Here is a 23,395-nt window from a genome sequence, read left to right as displayed (position 1 = left end):
TAAGGGTAGGGGCTGAATTGTTGCTGCTATGGCAAAGTGTGAGTCTTTAATGAGCAAAATTTTCACACTCTACGGAGTATCTATCATCGATATTATTAAACGTCCAACTGCAAAACAAGTATTTAACGTTAAGTTATATCATAACCATACAAGAAGGTCTATTACTCCAAGCATGACCCACATCCTCCTCCTCATTAAATTGTTTACCTCCGGTCTTTTCTTTATCTGCGCTAAAGCATTTAACATACCTGTAGATAACAGTTAAAAATGCAATGACGGAGGGAAGAATTAACGTATTTCTGGAATTCAGGTTGAGGGTCACGTCTAGCAGACGACACCGCAGAATACCAAAAATTTTAACCCTTAGGGAAGAAGTTAAATTTATTGTCATTACTAGTATGTTTATCCACGATTACCGTGCGATTTCGCATCATTGTAATGTTTTATGACCCTACCCAACGACTTACATTCTTACTCCCTTACCACCTTTTCCCTAAAAATCCAGGTTGGCTCCCTTTCCCATTGCGAAGCTACGAAATAAAAAGCATTTATATGCTAAAATTATGCTTATTAGCACCACGATCTACATCCTTGAAGATCCAGGAGCTGAAAATATTAAGATAAACTCGGCCGTGCGGGAAAAACGACGCAATTCAGATAAAATGAGCAGCTCATTTTGTCTGACTCAGCTCGAGTATGCAGCATCTAAGAATATCATTCTCAGACATAATTGCTGGAGACTAGGATTGCTCTACATGCAGTGTGCTGAAGTGGAAAGGTTTTTCTTTTACGTTGGTGTAATGTGCCTGCTTGCTATGTTCGCTTATTGTGTTGCCAAAAGGAGAAAAAGAATAAAAAACATATCTTCATGGAATAGGTTAATAAATAAATAATCAAATATATATACAAATAAATTAGACAGTTCAAGAATAAACCATAAGGAAATGAATGAATACATATAAGTATACAAAATATGTAATTACATTGGCCGATGCATGGATAATAAAAAACAGTGCACATAGATAGAACTCGTTATCGAACTCAACAGAGAGAACCTCTGGCTTAACCTTTTACGACGCAATGAGAGTCTACCAAAAGAAATGGTCTAAATTCGAAAATCAACGTGTTCATCGCTTAAACGTACAAAGTACAAGAAACTTTGGATGCGTCATACACAGTAGAAACAAAGCCACGAGGAAGCAATTAAAATTCCTGTACCTTTATTGGTGCGAATCGAAACTTTTAAATAAAATTGGCGATGAATTACAACGATTTCAGTCTTGAAAATATTTTGACTTTCGAAAAAATTATTAGTTCTCGTTCCATGGCGTCTTCAGCCAACCCTGGAAAACGCCTCCACTCACTTGAGCTGGTATGCTGCTATCGGCCGGTATTTCAAATATGCATTTACTTTGACCAGTGACAGGGTAAGGTCTCGCCTCTACTCTGTCTTTTTGCTTTGTTCTCTCTTTTGCATCCCTTTAAACACAATACGATCATAATAATACAGATAGAATGCCAGCACAAATCTGAGTGGTCCCATCAGAATAACCTGCGAGGAGAAAGAAGATCAAAATCAACATACTTAATCAAATCCCACCGCTCAGTATCGTGCGCATCGAGAATATGAAGCACGCTCGCGCTGTTGAATGAGATTACACCAATTGACTAACCATGTTATAAAACGGCTTTTAGTTACAAACATGCATTTTCTTTTCCTACTCTAATATCCCAAAGGAGTTGATCATCCTGAATGTAATTATTTGTAAGAGGTGTTTTAAAGGATGCAGATGACATCGCCTCCTTGAACGGTCGCTTCCAGTTCCGTCGCCCTCAAGTGAAGTTCCGTCGCAACATTGAGATCGTTGGTTGAAGGTTTTGATACTTGGGCCGTCGGACCTACAAGCTTTAAAAGAACCATTAAACCTTTATATAAACTGAGGCCAGTAGTTGGGGACGACACAGCTTCAAGTTTGGATCGACCCAACCGTATTTCGAGACATCGGAGCTTTCCATGAGGGCTACGGAACTAGGGGCGACCGTGCAATGGGGCGACGTCACCTATCACCTTCGTAGGGAAGCAACGTACTTGTGTTAGTAGCTCCATTAACGATGAGATCGGAGCCAAACCTGCTGTCAACGTGCTCACTACGTATCCATCAAAGCCACATGATATCATGAATCGTCTGTCCTGAATGACAACAAAAAATGAATATCACAACCTGTTTGAGATTTGCCACTCGATGTGACAATAAACCGACAAAACACCTTGACAGACTTTAAAGTAATTCCATGGAATAATTTAACGCCTACCCCAGGTTTTTGGCAATTTTAACCATTTTCGTCCTAAAGCACCGAGAATTAATAGTGGACCAAAGAACAGCAAGAATACTAACAATAAAGCGTTAGGCGACCCCGCTCTTCAGAGCGGCAAAGACTAAGTTAACCGTCCCACGGGATAATGACCTTGAATGCAATTACGATTGTATTAGAGAGAAAATAAATAAGCAAGAATTCAAGACGATATAGCTAAGGTGGTACCGTCTTGCAACTCATTCAACAGCAAGGAAACGATCATTACTCATCGCCTGAGGGGTTCGGAGTATTTTGATTGAGTCACAATAAAAGTTACACCCTAAAGCTCTGTAATATTCGTATGATCCCCCTCATTGACATTCAATTGTCCACCGTCCCCTCCCTTTATACTCTGTCGACGACGACTGATCCCCCTTCCGGTGCCCCTGACAACCATGTGATCCCCCCCAAAATCCTCCATTCCCCAGATGTCTGGTCTTTAAAGGAAACGACCTGTAGCGAATTACCCTCCACAATTATGTAACGTGTTTATATACCTTGATCCCTACAACTATGTTACTTGCAACTTGTTCTGGAGTAAAAAGACCTCCTGAGCTACTTATTAGATGGGTTTCTTCAGGCTGAAATGCAATAGGAAGGTTATGTTGTTAAGTTATTCATAGCCTTTAGTTTCCTTAATATGAAAAAAAAAATTCATTTCAATCGATGATAAAATTGACAGAAAACATATTCAAAAATATTCAGTTAAGCTCTCAGACATATTAGCTATAGCACCCAAGTATGCTGAATCAACACTCTTTGGTCAGTTTCTGCTTTTTTACCTTGTTTTTATTCTCATTTTCAAATCCTGGCGTGTCTGTGTCTGGTGGAAAAGCCACAGAGACAGCAATATCATAAGGCTTCACCTACCAAAATATATAAGAGTTTGAAGGGAGGTTAAATTTCTCCAAGATTTACCTAGTGCCAATCTGCTGCAAGTACAAAATCTATGTTCTGCCCTTTAGCTTGGGAAAAAAAACAAAAAATAACAGAGAGGAAGTAACTTTTTTGAGTCATAAGCTGAGGGCATCATCAAACCAGCACAAAGGAAAACAGATTGCTAAAATCAGAAGATTTACACAAAATCTTCAATAAACTCCCACACATCAGCTCAAACATGTTTTACATACTAAGCCAACATGACCTATAACCGCTGCAGGAAATTTTTCAGCTCTGTTGCTTCAGCAGCACTAGCTCAGAGACTTAGAGTAATGTATAAATAAGTAATGGTATTTCGTCAAGTTTAACTGCCATTACCTATCTAGTATACTCTAGGAAAGAAAAATTATCCCTGTGAGAGTACACTGTCTTGCTCATGATCACAGTAAAACTATAGTAGAGTCTGGAACTCAACCCTTGTATGATCCAGAGTTCCATGACCTGGAGGCAAATGCATTTACCTCTAACAGTTATATGCCTGTAGTTATACCCATTTCATAAGCAATTAATCATAGAATAATTAATTCATAATGACAGTTATTAACAAGAGGCATGCCTTGGTGAAAAGAACCAAGGATTTAGATACCTCCATGAACAATGTTTCTGCAAAACCCCTAACTGCAAACTTTGAAGGTGAATAAGCTGTAAATCCAAATATACCAAACTGAAAAACACCAAGACAAAATCAAATCAAATAATCATGCACACGAAGAAGCAAATTTCCTGATTCAAATTTTCCCTTCCTTTTAAAGTAAGACATAGGCTCGATTACCAGCCATTGTTCAGGAACATGAGGCCACGCTCCTTCCCCCCAAAACCACATGGAGAAGAGGAGACCAGACACAAGAGAGTGGTGGAAGTCAAGCCCAAGTAAGACATTGATCAGGTGTGAACACAAATCTCTGTGAGTAAAATTACTTAATGAAAGACAGTAATTTATTTTAGACTAGAAGCTTTTAAATTTTAATATAAAGTAGCTCAGTCTATAATTGTAGCCAGTGGCTAGTATCAAGTTATGGTGTTACTTTAGTTAGAAATGTCTCAATTGCACCAGACAGCTTTCAACAAAGAGGGAGCTGTGAAGTATTTGACCATCATGAAATTGCCGCAACTCACAATTAGAACCCTACCCTACTTACCTGCCCTCCTATTGACGATACAAACACAAGGTGACCTTTTCTCCGCTGCTTCATCCTTTTTATGACAGCATGACTTGTGAACACACTAGCCAAATAGTTAGTGTTTATCATTGCCTGTAAGATTTTACAGAATTTTACACATTTTTAAGTTTTGTTTTATTTCTTTAATAAACTGTCATAACCCTTGTAGAAAATGTGCAAAAGAATAAAAAGTTCCTGCCTCTGTAACTGAGACACCAATTATATAGGGGAAAGTTAGGTTACTTTTACTACCTTGTGTACAAAGGTATTCATTACTAAAAGTAGAAAAAATAAATGTACTTTTTTTCAAATTACTAGTTATATGCTGAAATTCAGCAAACCTTTGCTGGTTTTAACATCTTTAAGTCTTCAAATTGAAAGAAGGAAATGTTGTGGGAAACCATCAAGCACCATATTAATCTCAATTTGGAATTTCGTAAAGACATTCCATGGTGGTGCAAATTTTTGTGTGCATATAATGGTGTGTCCGAAAGTAAGATATGGTTTCGTAATAAAAGCTGTCAAACAATGCTTTTCTTCTGTTTATGAAAATCACATCTCAGACAACAATTTGATGATAAACTTTAGTCTCAAATTCAACCTTAAAATCCTCAATTGAAGTTTCTTCAAACAAGCCACAGACTGCAAAGCCAGCGCAGTTGATAAGAATGTCTATTGGGCCTAAGGCTTCAGATGCCTGCAAAACAAAAACAAACCAACAAACAAGAAAATTCATTATGTCTACCTTGCACTCTGATCACAACTATTTAAAATATATATAACACTATGTCTGAAAAAAAAAGTTATACTTCTGACAACTTATTACAGGCATTGGAAAATTATTGCAATAGATTTTTGTGCCAATGAAGGAGAGGAGCTGTTATATTTGATGCAGTTACTTTAAAACCAGATTATTCAAAAACACTATGTAACCCATTATATATTACTAAGATAAAAATAAATTAGTGAGGTTCAATATATTTCACAGATGAAATTTTGACCAGTATGTCATAATTTTCAAACAAAGTGTTCGATCAGGGTTGGTGCAATGTTAATGTCACATTTCACCCTATGACCCCTAAGAGTGTCTAGCATCTAATTTCTCCTCACAATATCACCCTTAAATCAAACATTAAGGTCATGAGAATGGAGGAAATGATCACCAACTAGAGCAGCTCCTGATTATTAAACAAATTCTCTTTGTTAGCACCCTGGGAAATGTATAGTGAATAGTATGGAGAATATGGATACTGATATGAGGGGGTAAAGGGTTAAGATGAACATGATTATTGGGCAGCCACAGTTGAATCACTTCAACTTTTCAAGCAAATCATCATTATTTTGAAGTAATAATAGCAACATCTTTTTAATAGAAATTTTTCAATTGTTGAATTGGTTCAATATTAAATAGAGATTAAGGGAAGTGTCTGTTCTGTGTTTATTAATAGACACGAATAATATCAGAATGCAAATGTATCCCATGTCTCTGAGAGTCAAGGTAAGCTACCAGTAGTTTAAAAAAAGAAAAGTAGTCTACGAAAAAAGTCATTTATTTTAGTGTTATATTTTTTTCTTTTATCTGAAAGAGGATGCACCTACCTGATCTAAAGTATTCTCTACACCTTCTGCATTAGTAGTAAGATCTACAGACAAAGCTAAGACCTGAATTGGAGTACAAACTTTCATGAATAAAGCAGTTAAAAAAAGTTTAAGTGATATGTTTATTAGCATCTGACACATGAAGCAAGTCTTCCAAATTAGAGATTAATTCAAGCAAGTGGAAAGATTATTGTACCTTCCTCTCTGGAGCTAGATGTTTGTTCACTTCTTTTAATGTTTCCTCTAGTCTACTCTGGAATGGGAAGTAATTCAAAATAAATAGTTACACTCTCATCAATCAGTAACAGAGAAATCAAGATTTTAGAGTAGAGAAACTAGTTCACAAAACATTCACATTAATTTTGGAGAAAGTACAGAATTGCCAGGATATAGCCAAGATAGGTAGTTTATCTAAGCAACTGGGTAGCTCTGAGGTCCTCATAAGTTCTTTCAGTTCCAAGGAAGATCAAGGCTTCCCACCCCCCCCCCCCACCCCCTGCGGGAAATTCATAATTTCTTCCTGCCATCCAGTTGCAACTGATGGAGTACCACCAGGATATCAATCATTGACATGCATTATAACTCCTGGAATATAACTTAGCCTGAAACAAGGGATGATTTCCAAAATAGGTCCCTCAACTAGCATTTTAGAGGTATTAGGGAGTATAGCAAGTTGGTAACCTTGACCCTTTCCACCCTAACATCAGTATGCATATTCTCTATACTGTTCTCCATACATTTCCTAGGGTGCTGACATAGAGAATTTGTTTAACAATCAAGAGCTTCTTTTGTTAGTGGTCATTTTCTTTTTTCTTAATTGACTTTGATGAGGGATTCAGGGGTGATATTGTAAGGAAAAATTAGATGCTAGTCACCCTTAGGGGTTAAAGGGTCAATAAATTTGTTTTCACCCTTTCATGTTAGAGAGAGATAATATACACACCCTTCACCCACCCTTCCCCCCCCCCCCCCCGTCTACAGTAAGCAACAAAAGAGGATAAATACTTTCTTGAAAAAAAGACAGTTGTAAAAACAATCATCTTTCCATCCTTTTTTTCACAACAACTGCCTCTTATATACCTTAGCCCTTGCTCTATTCCATTTTTAGAAAGAAAAAAAACACTCTTGGTGATAGATAGACAGCACATCATTTGTGAATTAGAGTGACTGGGGTAGAATCTAAAGGGTGAGAGGTACAACTAACCCAAAATTCAGAAAAATAGGTGTCTCAATCGTTTTGTCACTAATGCAGCTAAGCCTGTAATGAAAAGTTGTTCTTGAGAGGGATGGGGTGTGGTCCTCAGGAGGGGTGCAGTGTCTGGGCTGAGCTAAATTTCCTGTAGCATTTGGTATCGTGATAGGAACGTAACCAATTATTTATTTTCCGATGTCACTCTCTAAAATATATATACTTATGAGAAACCCCACGTTACTGACGCGAACTGAGAGTACACTAGTCATATGATGATCAGCATGGATTGACCACGTGAACGCAAGTTATGATCGAAGACGAAAAATACATAAACCTTACCATATTTCGAGCGATAATTGTCACGTTGGCTCCACATTTGGCCAGTTTTATCGCTAAAGCCTTTCCAATTCCACTTGACCCACCAGTAACCTGAAACAAACAGAAGACAAAACACTCACCACAATAAATTCAACTTTTGCGATCTGTTCATTCTCGTTTCCAGAGTTTCCGTCGAAATTTGCAGAAACAGTTTCAAATCTTACCACAGCATGAGCTCCGTTAATTTCAGTTTTCTTCGTATTCAAAATGTCAATGAGAAAAAGGCTCGATACACAGGCGAGAGCTGCAATAATGACCCACTCCAACATCTCTGTTGTCTTTTCATCCAAATGCCTTCTGACGAAAACTAAACAACGTCCAAAACAACTAAGAGCAATACCGCTGACCTCTCATTCTAGCAAAGTAACGAGGGCGATTGACAGTCCAAGCAGGGCTCCCTCTGTCGTTGAGAAATGATTACCGAGAAGAGAAAGGGCAAGAAAGAAAACGAAAAAGGGTTTCACTAGATAATAACTGCCCTTGATTTAGGGCTCAAGGTGACTCAATTCCAGAAGTGTTAACCTCTCATCCCTCGCTTTTACAAACAGGAGACTGTGCTCACACATAACTGGGGTCACAGCTTTGACAAGTTGAACTCTAAAGCAACTATCTTTATTTTAATCTCTCTGTATGTCGACATATATTTTTTTCTAGCATGATCTTCAACACAATTATACATTTGTAAATATCCAAGTTTATTTGCCAGCAACATAACATGAGTAAGGTGCCATTGTGGGGCATACTCCCCCAGGAAATTGTGAGAAAAAAGAAATTAATGCAGCAAAGATGTGTATCCCACATTCCAAAGTTAGTGTGCAGGAAAGAGGTAGTAAATTATAATACAACGTTAATTAATTTTAATGCTACTTGATTAATTTAAGCAGCAGTTTGCTATCTTAAAATCAACATTTTAAATCACAAACTTTAAATGCCTTTATCAAATCACCAATATTTAAATTGATTTCTAATTTGTACTTCAACAGAGCATGTTATTTAAAAATTTTAACTTCTGCATCAACAGCTTTGATAATAAATATTACCTTTACTGAATAATAATGATAATAAATGAGTACATTGACAAAAACTACCAGCATTTATCAACAGCTTCAAATTGTGCTATGGTCAACAACTTCTGTCATCATTTTATTATCATTAATGTCTTTGTTTATATATTTTTTCTTGTTAACACTCTAGCAACAGTCTACAGTCACACCCCACATTGGTGTTTGTCTTTTTTCCTAATATTTAGTTTCATTATACATTGATGCTCAGATTTATCTGCCCTCCAGAGTATTGTTCTTCAATATCTTTTCTCTGATTGATAAGCTTAATAGGAAGTTCAGTGCTGTTTTCTAAAAGTCCATGTGTCCTAGAATCCCTTAGAGCAAACAGAGTAATCCCTGATTTGTATGCAGCAGGAATAGTGATGTGTGTTGTTAACAGCTCTCTGTGTTTAATTTCACTTCCATGAAGTAGAAGAAGTGTTTCTTCTTTTACCATGCGATTAATCTGCTCTTGGACTTTCAATTCAATCCACCTTTGATTTATTCCATCAGAGTTCCAAGAAGAATAGTCAATATTGTTACTCCATCGCCGTATGATGTCATGCCGGCGAATGAGAAGAACAGATTCACTGCAAAGCTGTTTAGATATTTCATTAAAGGGGCACACTGCCTCTGGATTAGTAAGATGAACCCCATTGCTGCTCACACCACAAATAACTTGATGATGCCAAGCATCTGGTATTGTTCCATCAGTCAAAGGAACCTTTTGACAATTTAAGGTTGCTACAGGTATGGCACCATGTACGAGCCAATATTTCAGCCAATTTTCTAAGTCAAAGTCACGTTCAGGGTACATGTGAAAGAACTGCCCAACAATTTCTCCACAGGTTAGTTTTCCTAGGCCCTCGATGAGATCTATATGTGTTGTTCCCGCAACACTACGAGATGAAAGATATTGTGGTAAAGGAGCTTCAAGATCTCTTAGCTTGGTTTTTACTGCATTATTTGCCTCATCCACTGATGCAGATCTTCCAAGCAATTTCTAGAAGCAAGGTGTAAGGCGTTAGGAGTGGCATCATTCAGTTATTACCCTATTTTTACAGTTTTTTAGCCCAGCTAATTTCCTGTGCAGCAGGTGATTTTGTACTTTACATTTTGAAAAGTTAACCTGAAGTATAGGGCACCATTTTTTTCTCTCGATCGCTTCTCCGATGCAACTCGGCTGAAACACAATCTCCTACGAAATGGCAGACGATTTGATTGAGAAATAACAGATACATATTGTTGCCATTTATTGTAACATATATTTGTACAATTTTTCAACTGAAGTGCAATGATTGGCATTGTCCTTTCTGGCCGAAAATAATCTGAAGAGAGCGACAAGGCGTTTTTTTCGTTTCATCGTTAAGGTAATATAAATGCACGCAGGTGCCCTTATTTTGATTGAGGGTGAAAAGGGTACTATTATTTTCAAAGGCTCAGTTTTAGCAAATGCCAACTTTGAAATCCAACAAAATGACTTTACTAGCGAGGCATGTCCTGTCTACATGCAAGGCAACTAGGTGCTCTCACATACACTGGTATTCGCATATTAAACATACTCTACAGATGCACAATTAAACTACTTTACCAGAACATTTAAAACTGCTGTAGCTCCACAAGCCGATGCACCGACTTGTTCTATCTGCTTTTTAGCCACCTCAGTCTCGTCCCAGAGGACAACTCTCTCAGGTAGCTTAACATCACTTAGCGCGTAAAACGTCGAAGGATGTGTCGCCATGTTTTGATCCTATCGAAGAGCATCAACAAATCACAATAGATCCGTGTGGGGGAGGGGCGCAGCTTGCAAATATCATCATTCCTCTAGGGAGGGAGGTACAGTGGTTTCCTTTGACCTACCTTGCCACCATTTTTCACCCCTCAATTATAGACATTTTGAAGACATCTTCACCAGTTTTACTCAGTTAAATAGGAAGTACTGTTTTAAACAAGATTTAGTGGGGGAATTTGAGGAACCGGCTCAGTTCAGTATTAACAGGCCCTAAAAGAAACTTCTCCGCAACCCTGTCCTTACCTGTGTCCAATTAGCGTTCCTGCTCAGGAAGAAACCGCTGACAATGAGGAGAGGAAAAGTTCGTTGACTTTATCTCCAAAATATGGCCCTCTCTCCCTTAAAATTACCTAAGTTATGTGGTTCTCGTGCATATATTCTTCCCAAAGCTCGCCAAGTTTCAAAGTGGATTCCTAGCTCGATCAGAACACTCCTAAATATTGACAGCCTGCAAGTGCGACAAATAGGCGATCCAATATTACGCGAGGAAGCAGAGACAGTGGACATCACAACTATACATTCTCCCGAATTCAAACAAATGATTGAGCGAATGTTCAGGGTCATGAGAAAGGCAGAAGGTTTCGGCATCGCTGCGCCACAGATTGGAGTTGGACTTCGCGTAATCGTGGTCGAGTTTACTGGAAAACACATCAAAATGTTAAAAGACAAAGGAGCAACGGACAAAGAACTAAAACGTCTTGGGATTGCTTTAGTCCCACCGAAAGTTTTTATCAACCCTGAGTACAAAACAATCGACCAAACTCTGCTTGCGTTCCGTGAGGGGTGTTTAAGTGTTGAAGGTTATTCAGCGGTTGTTCCTCGGGCCAAAGAGATCGAAGTTTCTGCGCTTGATACAGAAGCTCGACCAGTCACGTGGAGAACTATGGGATGGCCAGCGAGAATCATACAGCACGAGGTTGATCACTTAAAGGGAAATCTCTTTATTGACTCCATGCTTTATAAATCGTTTCAAAAGAACGATTGGAGAAATTACACCAAGAAATAATACAGATATCAGGACATAAGTATGTAAAAGTATGTAAAGAGCGATGTGAGCATGCCCTCCCCCCTACTAGACCAGGGTTCAGCAGAATATCACCTGATGGAGTTGTGCTTATACACAACATAGTAGATTCAATCCCTTTCCAATTTGTTTTCCACTGACATTGTGTCACACAGACTATGAATTAAAGGAAGCATGTTCATGTGTTGCATTTGAGTGGTTATGCACTGTAGTTTTCTCTCATCAGCAGGGAGCTATTCCATGTGATTCTCTCTTTGCTCAGTTTCCAATGACAAGCAAAAAAATATCACAGTTGCAGTTAGCATGCCCTCATGGGCACTGTAGTACTAGGGGCAAAATCATTAGAAACAGGGAGGGATATGTGTGTTGGGGCTCTTGCTGGTTTTGCAGTTCATACCAGAGCATATTTTAGAGCTCATTTACAGCTGTTTGATTTATGGCTGTGGGTTGTGTAAGACCCATGGGAGTAGGAACCTGCACCTTTGAAGGGTAGAGTTTTCATCTTTATGCAGAACTCAATGGTAACTCATAGGTTTATACAAAACAACTTGGCAAAACTTCTGAGAACTTAAACATCAATTATGCTTCAGCACATCCATCAACAGCTGTAAATTATGAAACTGTACTTTCTCTTGTATTCCTGTTTGTGAAGGCAGTAGTTTACATGGTACAAAAGGTGCCTGCAATCAACACCTCCAGATGTATCATGGGTGTAACAACAAAACCATCCGAGGTGCATTACCCATATGTGCAACATGGAAGACTGTCCCCATTTGAACATATTTTTCAGTTCTTCCCCGACCCTTTTTTTAAAAACGTTTTAGGAGGTATCCAATTAAATACATTTTAAAAACAAATTAGGGGTTTCACTGTCATGTAGCCATTTCTTAACACAGTTTTTGTTTTCTGTCATTCATTGTCCATGATTTATCATTCAAGTATCTGTTTTCCAGCTTTTCTTTCTCCCATGTTTTGAAGCCCCCTCTGCTTAGGAGAAGGAGCAACCTGGTGGATTTTATCGCTTCAGTACTAGTTAACTGGAGATGGTCTCCTAAGGGAGAAGACCTTGTTGAATTATTGTTATGAAATTGTTCAGTGCTTTTGCAACAAATGAAAAACCCCCCTCCTTTCTGCAAAGAATTATTGTTCACTTCACTGAAGAGAAACTGGTGTCCTTCACACTAAACTAAAATGTGTCATTGATTACACCCTCCTCTGCAAATGGGTGGAAATAGGTGTTTTGGTGGTTCTGTCAATCAAAAGGTTGTCCACCCCCCCAAATGGCTTCCATGGAGTTTCCAAGATAGGTAGCAACTCTCAAGTTCAAAGTAACTTCATTTAATTTGCTCATATTTTTCATTCATAACAGTTGAAGTGTAAGGCTGTTTATCTCTTACTCGTAAAAGGTGTTGGAATCACTCAATTATGATTGCTCGCCTTGATATGTACTGTTGCCCGGTCCCTTAAAATAGTTATTCCCAAATCACACTCCAACCAGGCCACCCAGACCCTAGTTCCATTTTGAAAACAGTTGAGGAGAAAAAAAGAGAGTTATAGGCCCAATTAGATCATAGGAGTACATTGTATATACCCATACATAACATATATTACGAAGACAAAGTAAAACCGCTGACTTAAAGAAAGCCCTTGCAACTTTCATCGATGCATTTATCACGAAGTTATGGTTCTTTTTCCCACAAAACTTTCTCTGGTAGGATCTTTTTATGTTCAACATCTCATCAAAGCTCGACAAGTTTCAAAATGGGTTCCTAACTCGATCAGAAAATTCCTCAAACTAGACAGCCTACAAGCTCGACAAATCGGCGATCCTACCCTTCGACAACAAGCAGAGAATGTGGACATCACAACTATTCGTTCTCCCGAGTTCAAGCAGATGATAGAGCGAATGTTCAAAGTTATGAGAAAAGCTAACGTTTCTTCTATCTCTGCACCACAGATTGGAGTAAGACTTCGAGTGATTGCTCTTGAGAAAACCGCTAAGCAAATCAAAGAGTTAAAGGAAGCAGAAGTAACCGATCAAGACATAAAAACTTTTGGAATTGTGAAGATTCCTCCTACAGTTCTAATCAACCCTAAGTACAAAATAATTGATTCTACTTCAGTAACATTACGCGAGAACTGTGTTAGCTTTAAAGGCTATTCAGCTCTCGTTCCTCGAGCAAAAGAAATCGAAGTTTCTGCACTTGATAGAGAAGCTCGGCCGGTCATGTGGAGGATTAATGGATGGCCTGCAAGATTGATTCAACACGAGGTTGATCACCTTAACGGAAAGCTATTTGTGGACTCCATGCTTCCTGAAACATTGATGGATGATAACTGGAGAACTTTTACTAGGAAATAATTAGGAGGAAGAGTGTTACTGTTAATAATGATGGCTGATTCTACTCCATGGTAGCACTTTTGTTAGTCTTGTTAGTCAATTTTTTCATACTGTCACACTATACATATCTTACAATTTTAGCTATGAGAATTTGGTGTTAGTTGATATCCTTCTTTCATCTTTTCACCTTTCTGATTGAAAATGTATTGATTATAGGGGAAAATTACCCTTCAGTCGGTTATTCCCGAGAGTGGATTCATTAACACCTGAGATCTGAGAATTAATTATCCCCTCTAAAAACTACAGATATCTTTGTAACAGTGGTAGAGAATTTGGTGTTACATCAACTAAAGACACTCCAGTGGACACAGTCATCTATCATTATTCGTAATGTATTGATTTTAACTGTGAGGAGAAGTTGTAAAATGTAAACACTGTGAGAGGCCATCATAGCTCATCCCTCTGACCTCATTGTCAGGGCCACTCAAGTAATGCTGTTTACCCCTTGGTTTGGTTGTATCCTCTAAAGCTGTTCCTTGGGATGATGGGAAATGCTTCCCCTTTCTTCTCTTGGAAAGGAGACTGTAGAGTAAAAATGAATAGCAGTTTTTCTTATTTTTGAAATCCAGGCCCTGAGAATGATTCAATTAATTTTTCTTTTCCTGTGTGTTTATAGCAGCTTTATAATTTGTCTTTGTGCAGCGGCAGTACTTGTCAGTCTCTCCACAACAGCTCCATATGCTGCCATCCCTATAACAAGGCCAGCCAGCCATTCCACACATGCAGTCATCAAAGTGATATGCAAAAACACCTGTATGACCATTCACAGGTTTTTTCCGCTGGGGAGTCTTTACAGCTTCCCATGTATCTTCTTCCACCTTATCAAAACCAGGAGGTGGAGAAGCAGATCCTTTTTTAGCCATCTATTAACGATAAATAATAGCATGAATTTAGAAATTAAAACCTATTGCCTCCCCCTGAGGACATACTGGTAGACTGCTGCCACTTAGGTCCAATAGGTTGGTTGCATATGAATGAGGTCCATGATCAAGGGATTTGTGGTCCATGATCAAGAGATTTGAAACTGAAAGATGGCGGCCATTGCTACAAGGGTATGTGGGGTTTGTTAAATAACTGATTCAAACATTCCAACTCCCCAAGTTCATTTGGGAGTTTCCAGGTTAGGGTTTAAATCTCTCAGGCGCCCTTTGAAATTTCTCAATCTCCCGAATACGACTATAATTGGATCACTATGTTCTAAAACAAAAAGACAACATCTAGGAAATTTGTCTCCATTAACAGCTTTTGGAAACGATCTAGTATTTCCACCCATGTATTTCTGGTGTGGTAAGCAAGTGGGTGCGAGATATTTCCCATGCGTGAACCACTACCGTAAGTTTACAAACTCCTTTGGTTATTTGGTCATGTTTAGCTCTCAAAAATACCTATTTCTGATGAACCCAGGAAGTTTAACATAGTTTGTCGCCGATTTTCAAGTAACTTGATGTCAAGCAACTTTCTTTTCTGTTTTCGCGTTACACCTCCTTCATTTCTTTGATCGGGAGCTCGTAAAAATGTGTAGAAATCGGGCAACTCGTCAAACTATCATCACACCAATAATTGACGAAATGCTTTGGGCGAAAAGTCACGCGAACCAACCGAACCGACTTTGGAAATACCTCGTCTTTCTATACATACCTCAAAGACGATGTCCTGTAGTTTTCAGCCTCACGAGATTGAAGTCTGTCGGGATCAAATATTGTTCTCCAAATTAAAGACGATGCAGAGTTCCACCGACAAACAAAAACATGAACCTTCGCGTCACGTTTAGGTCACGGTCGAATTGAATCAAGGGAAGTCGACGGCCATTAGATCCAGACTTCTTGCAAGTTGTTCTCGGCGGAGGACTACTAGACCTAGTCTGTTTCGCAAGCGTCACGCAACGTTTTTTCAAGAGCACAGTACTAAACATCAAGAGCGACGAAAACAACGAATACTTGAAAGATACGATAGCGAACTAGCCTTTATGGACGCCACAAATAAAACTACCAAGCATGCAATTCCACTATTTTTCGTTCATGTACACACAAACGTTGGATATAAGGCCGTGGCTGAATTCGTGTGCCGGTGTCCCAGCGGATTTGGACCCCCCTAGATTTGGACCCCCCGGACCCCCCCGAAAATGGGCAAGAATTTAGTTTAATGTCTGGAGAAAGGTCGTTTTTGAACCTTTTCCGCGATAGTCGAACACCGCTAGATTCAATAAGAGACAAATTTGAGACACTAATTTATTTTGTCATTGTTCAATGCCCGAGTGTTGGGACGACGTGGTACAGTGCGAGTTGTGCGAGGAATGGTTACACATGAGCTGCGAGGAATTTAAGACTGCCCCGGAGGGCGAGTGGCTCTGCATTGTCTGCAGATTGCCAGACTCTAGACGTCTTCGTAATTGTTATAGTGTTATTTCGTGTTTCGTTTAATAAATAGGCGTTGCCTCGTGTTGACAGATTTATTCGATGACAAGAATCGTGTTTGACATTAATTCAATAGATTGATTTAAAAGCGTTAGATTATTATGTTTTAAGTCAGTTTTTCAGCAGAATCGAAGTGAGAAAGAAGTTATTTTGTTATCGTTTTTCTGTCTCTAAATCCGCTTACCTGGAGAATCTGCTAACCCGTAAAGCGAGACTGTTGTAACGACCCGCCACAGAAGTAAGTTTATATTGAAGTTTTTGAATTTAGTTACAAGATAAAGACTTGATTTGCGTTTGTTCTAATTGCGAATTATAAATGTATTTCTTTTTGATCGAATAATTATTAAAGCTTGGCTTAATATTATACGGTTTGTGGTGGTCATTTGATCTAACCAGTTCCGAGTAAGGAAACATTTCGGATCCTTCAACAGCTAATAATCGTTAAAATTAGAAAATAAGATTGAGTTCGATGTAATAGTCTCCACCTTTGTTAAGAAGTTGACATTAATGTTGATTTGTACCTGAAAATAAGCTGTTAGTTCCAATAGTTCAGAATAGAAACATTTTTACTTATCATAGGCTTTACGAACGGCTTGTAATAGGAGTTTTCTTCGTTCTTGTTCAAAAACTGTTTAATGTTATTATTTTAGAAAATCAGACTGAGTTATTTTTGTGACTGGACGCAATAGTTCCCACTATTGTTATGACGTTTCGTACCAATGTTGATTCGCATCAGAAGAAGCAAAGATTTATTGTAACAATTTCAATAGCTCGAATGGAGTAGTTTGTTCACATCTAATTCTTGCGTATACTGTACGACTCGCTATAATAAATACGGTAGAATTGGAACGAAATGGCTGTTTTTTGTTTTTTTTTACCTTTATTGAGAAATGTTGTGTTATGATTGAAAAGAACATCGACAAAAAAGCTTGCAAATACAATTAGTTACCAAATATGATAAAAAGGATGCTTAAAAGGAAAGTTTGGTAGGGGGGTCCAAATCTGCGAAGGGGGGTCCATATCCGCTAGCGGCTTTGGACCATAAGGGGGTCCAAATTCGCTAACGGATTTGGACCGGGATCCATATCGCGGGGGTCCAAATCCTGCACGATCAAAACAGCCGCAATTTTCTTTTCACCGACTTCCTCGACCCAGTCTTTTTTTCATATTCGCCCCATTCTTCATCGGCCATCAGTGATTACCAGTGGAGTGATTACTTGGATTACAATATGATTACAAACATTTCAAACTGAAAAGAGAAAATTTTGCGTTCATTTGCAATACATATCAGCCAAGAATATGAAAAAGTAAATTTAGTTCACCTGTTTGTAGTCCTTTCATCTTGCGGGGTGTCAATTTCTATGATCTCGATTTCTCTAGATTTAAGGAAGGTTCAAAAGAGCTACGTTTTAGCAAATGTTAATGTCGACGGCAAACACTTGAAGCAGATTAAAAAGATTAATATTCCACAGCACTTACTGATCGTCCATTGTGGAAAAAGTGTTTAAACTGATGGCTGATGAAGAATGGGGCGAACATGATAAAAAAAAAGACTGGGTCGAGGAAGTCGGTGAAAAGAATATGGTGGCTGTTTTGATCGTGTAGGTTTAGCAGGTGGGCTTGTGTCTCTTCCCCCGTAAAAGTAAATTTGGTTGATTATTTAGGATAGTCCGTGGGGGTTGTCCGCAGGGTAGTCCGCGGAGTAGTCCGTGGGGTAGTCCGCGGAGTATTTCGTGGGGTAGTCCGCGGAGCGCCGGTCAATGAGTAGTCCGCGGAGCGGGGGTCAGTCTTTTCAACTCTCCTTACTTCCACAGTGTATCGCTTGTTATCTGACCGCTTACTTTGATGAAAAGAGCCCATTTTAGCGAGTTGTTCATTTCGAGGTTTTCAACGTACGTAAGAATGGCTTTTCTCATATAGATGTTGACTGAAATTATCTTTTGAAACGCGGGGGACTATTTTTTGTCCTAGCGAAGGTGCCACAACAACTCTGTGAAAGAGAATTAAACAGAAGACGGTGGACGTGAAGAAATGGAACACGAATCTCAAAACTGAACCTTGAAAACCTAAAGAGCTGAAACTTGCAAACCTTAAGAATTGAACGTTGCGAACCTTAAGAACTCAACACGGCGAACGTTTATGTTATTTTTTAATTAGAACCAAGCTTGAAACCGAATACTGCTTATCTTATCGAAGGGCGTGTTTATTGACACACGCATATCTTTCATGTACCAGAATTGAGTTTATTTCCGTCATGAAAGGATAACTTTGTCCAAATCTTAAATTCTATTTCATTTATTCATTAAGTTATTTCTTTATTTACTTAGTTTATATTTTTATCGTTTTGTATGCATTCTCTTCTACTTGAACACATCTGCGACGTAATACTATTCCTAGAAAAGGAGGAAGTCTTGCCACATTGACATCAATGACATTTTCAAGAGCTAAAGGTATTGAGCTTCATAAGTTAGAGACATGACTTGGTGACTTTAGAAAAAAAAGTCTCTAACCTGCACAACAACGACTTAACCAGGGAAAACAGCTGCAAAACCAGGATTTTCATTGATCACTTGGTAGCTTAACGCTGAATCATCTCAAGGAAAAAGAAAAAGACGACATTTTGTTATTGATTTGTTGAGAGATATTTCTAGGTTCCTAGAAATAAATTTATACAGATTTCTTCCACAAACCCGTTAGCTCTAGCGTCACACAAGGCGAGCAAGAACTGAGTTTACCACAGTTACCGGTCGCTGTGTTCCTAGGAAAGGCCATCGTTTGTTAAATCTCGTTCAAATCAACATGGATTTAGATCTTGGAAACGGAAACCCACAATCTGGCGAATGGAATGCCGAATTTCACAAGCTGAATATTACCCCAAATGATGTAAACAAAACAGTAACTGCGTCTCAATTCATCGCTGGATTTTATGCGCTGCTCTTCTACCTCGTCCTTCTCATCCTGAGTGTACTTGGCGTTTGTTTCAGAGCATGTGCCAAGATGTTTTCATCTCGAACCACCTCTCTCCTCTTTTTAATAGGGACGATGTTAGCCTGTGTAAACGTGCTCTGCAATTCGGACAACTTAGAGGTGAGAGTATACTTTCGCCTGCCTACGGCTCTTCTCGTTGGAATCGTCTTTGCTTTGGTTGGAGCGGTATTCTTCTTCTCCAAACCTGAAGAAGCGGCCAATCAAACTACCTTAGCAAGACAGCAACCCTCAATGGGACTTGTTGTCGGAGCAATATCCATCCCTTTGATCATCGTCGAGATATTTCTCCTTGCTGCAGCTAGTGTTTCGAGGAACAAAAGCAATCCAGAGTCTTGGGCTCTTGTTCTCCCAGACAAGACAACGTTTCTTGTCCAGAAGGTTGTCCAAGCAATTGTATATATTTTACTGTTAAGATATAGGACAATCTGTCCGAGGTACAAAGAAAATGCCAAGTTTTATTTGAAGACCTTGGCGTTTTTCAATTTCATCGAATGGGTAGACTCCCAAGTAAACGAAGACACCGATATCAAGTTAAGTCACGCTAACCTGTCTTACAGTGCTTGGTTCGATATCCTTACAGTATTTTACAAGGCCTTGATAATAGATTACCGCCTTCTATGCTCACTTCTGTTCCTTGAGCATTCATTAGAGGACGAAATGGCGGACAATTACGACGAAGTAAACGACACACCTAATAGAAACATGACCTTGAAAAAAGAGCAATACAGAGCTGCAGGGTATATTTTTGGTTTGTTGAGTCTTTCTGCACCAATCTGCACAGCACTGTATCATGTTGAGAACCTTCATATCCCTCCATGGGTCCATGTGTTTGCCATTATAGTAAATTTTACCATTATTGGTTGTGGAGCAGCCTTTTTATGTAGAAATGATTTAACTAGTGATAGGGAAAGGCATCAGGAATCATCTGGAGTCCAAAGCATGGTAGGTTCCCATTTATTTTGGCTGTGCAGCTTAACGTCACTTAATCACTGTGCTAACTTAGGCTTTAGAGTATGAACTGTGAGTCTAGTTGTTTAGTATGTTTCCTATCTTAAATGGTGTAAAGAGAGGCCGGATCATCACAGTGCTATCGAGAAATCTATCGAACAAAGTGACGCTGTATACGCTATAATCTGCTATAAATTGAAGTGAGGATTATTGCGTGGCTGTCTTTTCCCAAAGGGTAAAAAGGAAAAGAACGAAACAACTCAAAGATTCTGTTCTCGAATTCTTCTTCTCCTATCTGTTGCAGGTATGTTTTTTGGGAGCTGTGGGACTCACCTGTTGGATAATCAAAGCACCAATCTCTGATTATTGGGCAGCTATCGGAAATGGCAGAATTGAAAGCGACGTCTCCCGATACTTTGCCTGGGCCGCAGCGAAGTATTTTGCTCGCGGCATTTCCACAGCGTTTCTGATGGGTCTTTTTTTGAAAGTTAAGGTGCAATCCTTGGCACGTAAAAATTCGGAAATGATTGCAAATCATTTCTTAGTGCCTGCTATGATATTAACGATATTTGGAGCTTTTGCAGAGAGTTTAATCGATCAGTATGTAGGACCGGTTGACAGTAGACTGAGGTTTGTAACTTCGTATTTATTTCCCCATGCATGAGTAGGTAGATACATATTGTTGCAAAATCATTATGAAAAGTAGTACCATTTTGAACATCCGTTGTCATTGTTTACGTTACTTCACTCTGTTAAGCAATTTTCAAGTCGATAACATATAAAGCCTTTGTCTTTTTAGTGATACTTTCTTCCATTCTTCTTCTCCTCTCCATCCTCTTAATTTCTCGGTGTATCTTCATCACTTCCCTCCTGATTCCGCGCCCGATAGCTGTATTTCCATCAGTTACTCACGCTTTTCTTCACTTGCACTCAGAATTCCAATCCGGAATGTCTATTTATAAATCACTATCACTTATATCATTTCGTTGACCACTTACCGTGACCATCCTTATAGACATCATCAATACCAACACACAGTATCTCCTCCATTGCTGTCAGCATAGCAGTACTTATCAGCAACACAAGTAACATTGTTACCATCAGCACTTGCAGCACCATTGACACCAATACCACTATCAACTTTTCAAGCATCTTTACCGTCAGCATCACCATTGCCATTATTGCCACCCATCACCACCATGACTTTAACAAACACCATCACCTTTGCCTTCAACTTAATGAATGTCATTATGTCATTATCATTCCCAAACTGTTGCCACCACCAATACATTATACCCCTACTTATACAGTTGCAATTGCCTCCAACACCACAGTCATGGTTATCACTTTGGAATTCAGCATTGCCAAAACCTTAACCATTCCAAATATCACTGGCATCAGTATTGAGTCCATCCCAGCCTCTCTATCATCTTTATTGCCACTATCACTTTCTTCGCCTCTTCGTCGTAATTATAACATTCATACATATTCAATTTGTACATAATATAACATAGAGCAGGTTGCTGTTCATGTAATCGTTAGTCTCCCAGGTTTCTCAAGGATGAAGTGCGTAAAAGCTTTAATGAGGTGTAAACAAAATTCGTTTTTATTTATAGAAAGGAAATCGATGATGCAAGTCTGGATCTCCTGTTTGCAGCTGGTCCACCGATTTACCTTGGATTTCTGATTCATATGGTTTTGCATTTTGTTATAATACAAGCAGAGATTGTCAAACGTGGTTGAGCTCGCACACATTTTGGTTACATGGGTGCATTGTTCATGAATTCATAATTAAAAAGCTGACAAACACTTTAACTACTCTATATATGAATATATAAGTATGCGTAAGTAAATCATTGTATACTCCATTTAACAACATTACGAAATAGAGGTAAAAAAATAACATAGCTGCTTTGCAAATGGTTCCTCCAAATCCGTTTTCCACGATTTATGCAATGGCGGTAATGATTTAGATCTGGCGTATCACGGCTATAAGTAGAGTACCAAATATGGCAAATACAGTGCTGGAATAACTTTAGAGAACATGGCAGAATTTGGCTTCGATTATAAAACGTTTTGGTATTTCAATGAGCCCATTTCCACGAATAATGGCTTTAAATATACGTAAATCGACACGACTGTTTGACTTCGATGCTTCAATAGTCCGACCATTGTTGAGAATGTCTGCCGCCAAATTAAGCTTGGGCGTCAATTAAAATCTTTTGATCAGCTCTTCAAATTTAGCAATTTGAGGGGCTAACCTTACTGACGCCATAGATTTTTTCCGGAAGTATTTTCGACGAATTCACATACAACTTGTCATCCACTGCGCAGCAGCCGAAACTAATTTTTCCGGGCGTCACATTTTTCACCTATTACTGGCGAGAAAGCCCAAACATGCATTTGAGCTTAAAGACGACCGGGAAAATGATGACCCCGAGGCTAACGCTCGAACACAGCTTTCCAAATGCTTTGACAGTTTATATAACATTAAAAATATCTAAGTAATAATTAGAGTGCGGGCGAAGGATAACACTGAAGTCCGTCATAAAAAATAATAACTTTGTCCAAATCTTAAATGCTATTTCAGTTATTCATTAAGTTATTAATTAGTTTATATTTTTATCGTTTTGTATGCATTCTCTTTTACTTGAACACATCTGTGACGTAATACTATTCCTAGAAAAGGGGGAAGTTTTGCCACATTGACGTCAATGACATTGTCAAGAGCTAAGGGTGTTGAGCTGCAAAATCAGGATTTTTATTGGTCACTTTCTAGCTTAACGCTGAATCATCTCAAGGAAAAAAAAAACATTTCGATACTGATTTGTCGAGAGATATTTCTAGATTCCTAGAAATAAATTTATGCAGATTTCTTCCACGAACCCGTTAGCTGTAGCGTCACACAAGGTGAGCAATGGGTTTACCACAGTTACCGGTCGCTGTGTTCCTAAGAAAGGCCTTCATTCGTTAAATCTAGTTCAAGTCAACAATTTCACAAGCTGAATATTACCCCAAATGATGTAAACAAAACAATTACTGCGTCTCAATTTATCGCTGGATTTTATGCACTGCTCTTCTACCTCGTCCTTCTTATCTTGAGTATACTTGACGTTTGTTTTAGAGCACGTGTCCAGATGTTTTATAAATTTAATATTAATA

At 38.7% G+C, this 23,395-nt stretch overlaps 4 protein-coding genes across 4 annotated transcripts; 2 read left to right on the top strand and 2 right to left on the bottom strand.

Annotated features, from left to right (window-relative positions):
• Window positions 1–1,198: 1,198 nt before the first annotated feature.
• LOC113685303 (3-ketodihydrosphingosine reductase) lies at window positions 1,199–7,933 on the bottom strand. The gene is made up of 11 exons (XM_027202794.2): window positions 7,788–7,933; window positions 7,585–7,674; window positions 6,250–6,306; window positions 6,054–6,116; window positions 5,056–5,151; window positions 4,434–4,547; window positions 3,881–3,958; window positions 3,138–3,221; window positions 2,853–2,936; window positions 2,090–2,191; window positions 1,199–1,552 (listed from the first exon to the last, which is right to left on the bottom strand). The coding sequence occupies exons 1-11, from the start codon at window positions 7,890–7,892 to the stop codon at window positions 1,442–1,444; spliced, it is 984 nt and encodes a 327-aa protein (XP_027058595.2). The 5' UTR covers window positions 7,893–7,933; the 3' UTR covers window positions 1,199–1,441.
• A 280-nt stretch (window positions 7,934–8,213) lies between these two features.
• Window positions 8,214–10,711, bottom strand: LOC113685332 (uncharacterized). Its single transcript, XM_027202830.2, has 2 exons — window positions 10,258–10,711; window positions 8,214–9,669 (listed from the first exon to the last, which is right to left on the bottom strand). The coding sequence occupies exons 1-2, from the start codon at window positions 10,405–10,407 to the stop codon at window positions 8,878–8,880; spliced, it is 942 nt and encodes a 313-aa protein (XP_027058631.2). The 5' UTR covers window positions 10,408–10,711; the 3' UTR covers window positions 8,214–8,877.
• Window positions 10,712–12,100: 1,389 nt separating this feature from the next.
• Window positions 12,101–14,748, top strand: LOC113685334 (peptide deformylase, mitochondrial). The gene has a single exon (XM_027202831.2). The coding sequence runs from the start codon at window positions 13,164–13,166 to the stop codon at window positions 13,842–13,844; it is 681 nt and encodes a 226-aa protein (XP_027058632.2). The 5' UTR covers window positions 12,101–13,163; the 3' UTR covers window positions 13,845–14,748.
• A 3,995-nt stretch (window positions 14,749–18,743) lies between these two features.
• LOC113685331 (uncharacterized) lies at window positions 18,744–22,136 on the top strand. Its single transcript, XM_027202829.2, has 3 exons — window positions 18,744–20,227; window positions 20,538–20,863; window positions 21,850–22,136. Exons 1-3 carry the CDS (start codon window positions 19,097–19,099, stop codon window positions 21,974–21,976), a joined length of 1,584 nt encoding a protein of 527 aa, XP_027058630.2. The 5' UTR covers window positions 18,744–19,096; the 3' UTR covers window positions 21,977–22,136.
• The last annotated feature ends 1,259 nt before the right edge of the window (window positions 22,137–23,395 follow it).

The sequence above is a fragment of the Pocillopora damicornis genome, chromosome 3, assembly GCF_964200805.1.
Source record: "Pocillopora damicornis chromosome 3, jaPocDami1.2, whole genome shotgun sequence".
NCBI classification, from domain to species: Eukaryota; Metazoa; Cnidaria; class Anthozoa; order Scleractinia; family Pocilloporidae; genus Pocillopora; species Pocillopora damicornis.
Note: the sequence above shows the minus strand (reverse complement) of the source record. Positions and strands in the feature narration are given on the sequence as shown.

What these genes read in the sequence shown, in the direction of transcription:
- LOC113685303 (XM_027202794.2), bottom strand. Translation starts at nt 7,892, where the DNA reads ATGTTGGAGTGGGTCATTATTGCAGCTCTCGCCTGTGTATCGAGCCTT. An exon ending in TTAACGGAGCTCATGCTGTG is followed by an intron (nt 7,675 to 7,787) that starts GTAAGATTTGAA and finishes TGTTTGTTTCAG; the next exon opens with GTTACTGGTGGGTCAAGTGG. An exon ending in CAATTATCGCTCGAAATATG is followed by an intron (nt 6,307 to 7,584) that starts GTAAGGTTTATG and finishes TTCCCATTCCAG; the next exon opens with AGTAGACTAGAGGAAACATT.
- LOC113685332 (XM_027202830.2), bottom strand. Translation starts at nt 10,407, where the DNA reads ATGGCGACACATCCTTCGACGTTTTACGCGCTAAGTGATGTTAAGCTA. An exon ending in CAGCAGTTTTAAATGTTCTG is followed by an intron (nt 9,670 to 10,257) that starts GTAAAGTAGTTT and finishes CCTTGCTTCTAG; the next exon opens with AAATTGCTTGGAAGATCTGC.
- LOC113685331 (XM_027202829.2), top strand. Translation starts at nt 19,097, where the DNA reads ATGGATTTAGATCTTGGAAACGGAAACCCACAATCTGGCGAATGGAAT. An exon ending in CATCTGGAGTCCAAAGCATG is followed by an intron (nt 20,228 to 20,537) that starts GTAGGTTCCCAT and finishes TATCTGTTGCAG; the next exon opens with GTATGTTTTTTGGGAGCTGT. An exon ending in CCGGTTGACAGTAGACTGAG is followed by an intron (nt 20,864 to 21,849) that starts GTTTGTAACTTC and finishes TTTTATTTATAG; the next exon opens with AAAGGAAATCGATGATGCAA.
- LOC113685334 (XM_027202831.2), top strand. Translation starts at nt 13,164, where the DNA reads ATGGTTCTTTTTCCCACAAAACTTTCTCTGGTAGGATCTTTTTATGTT.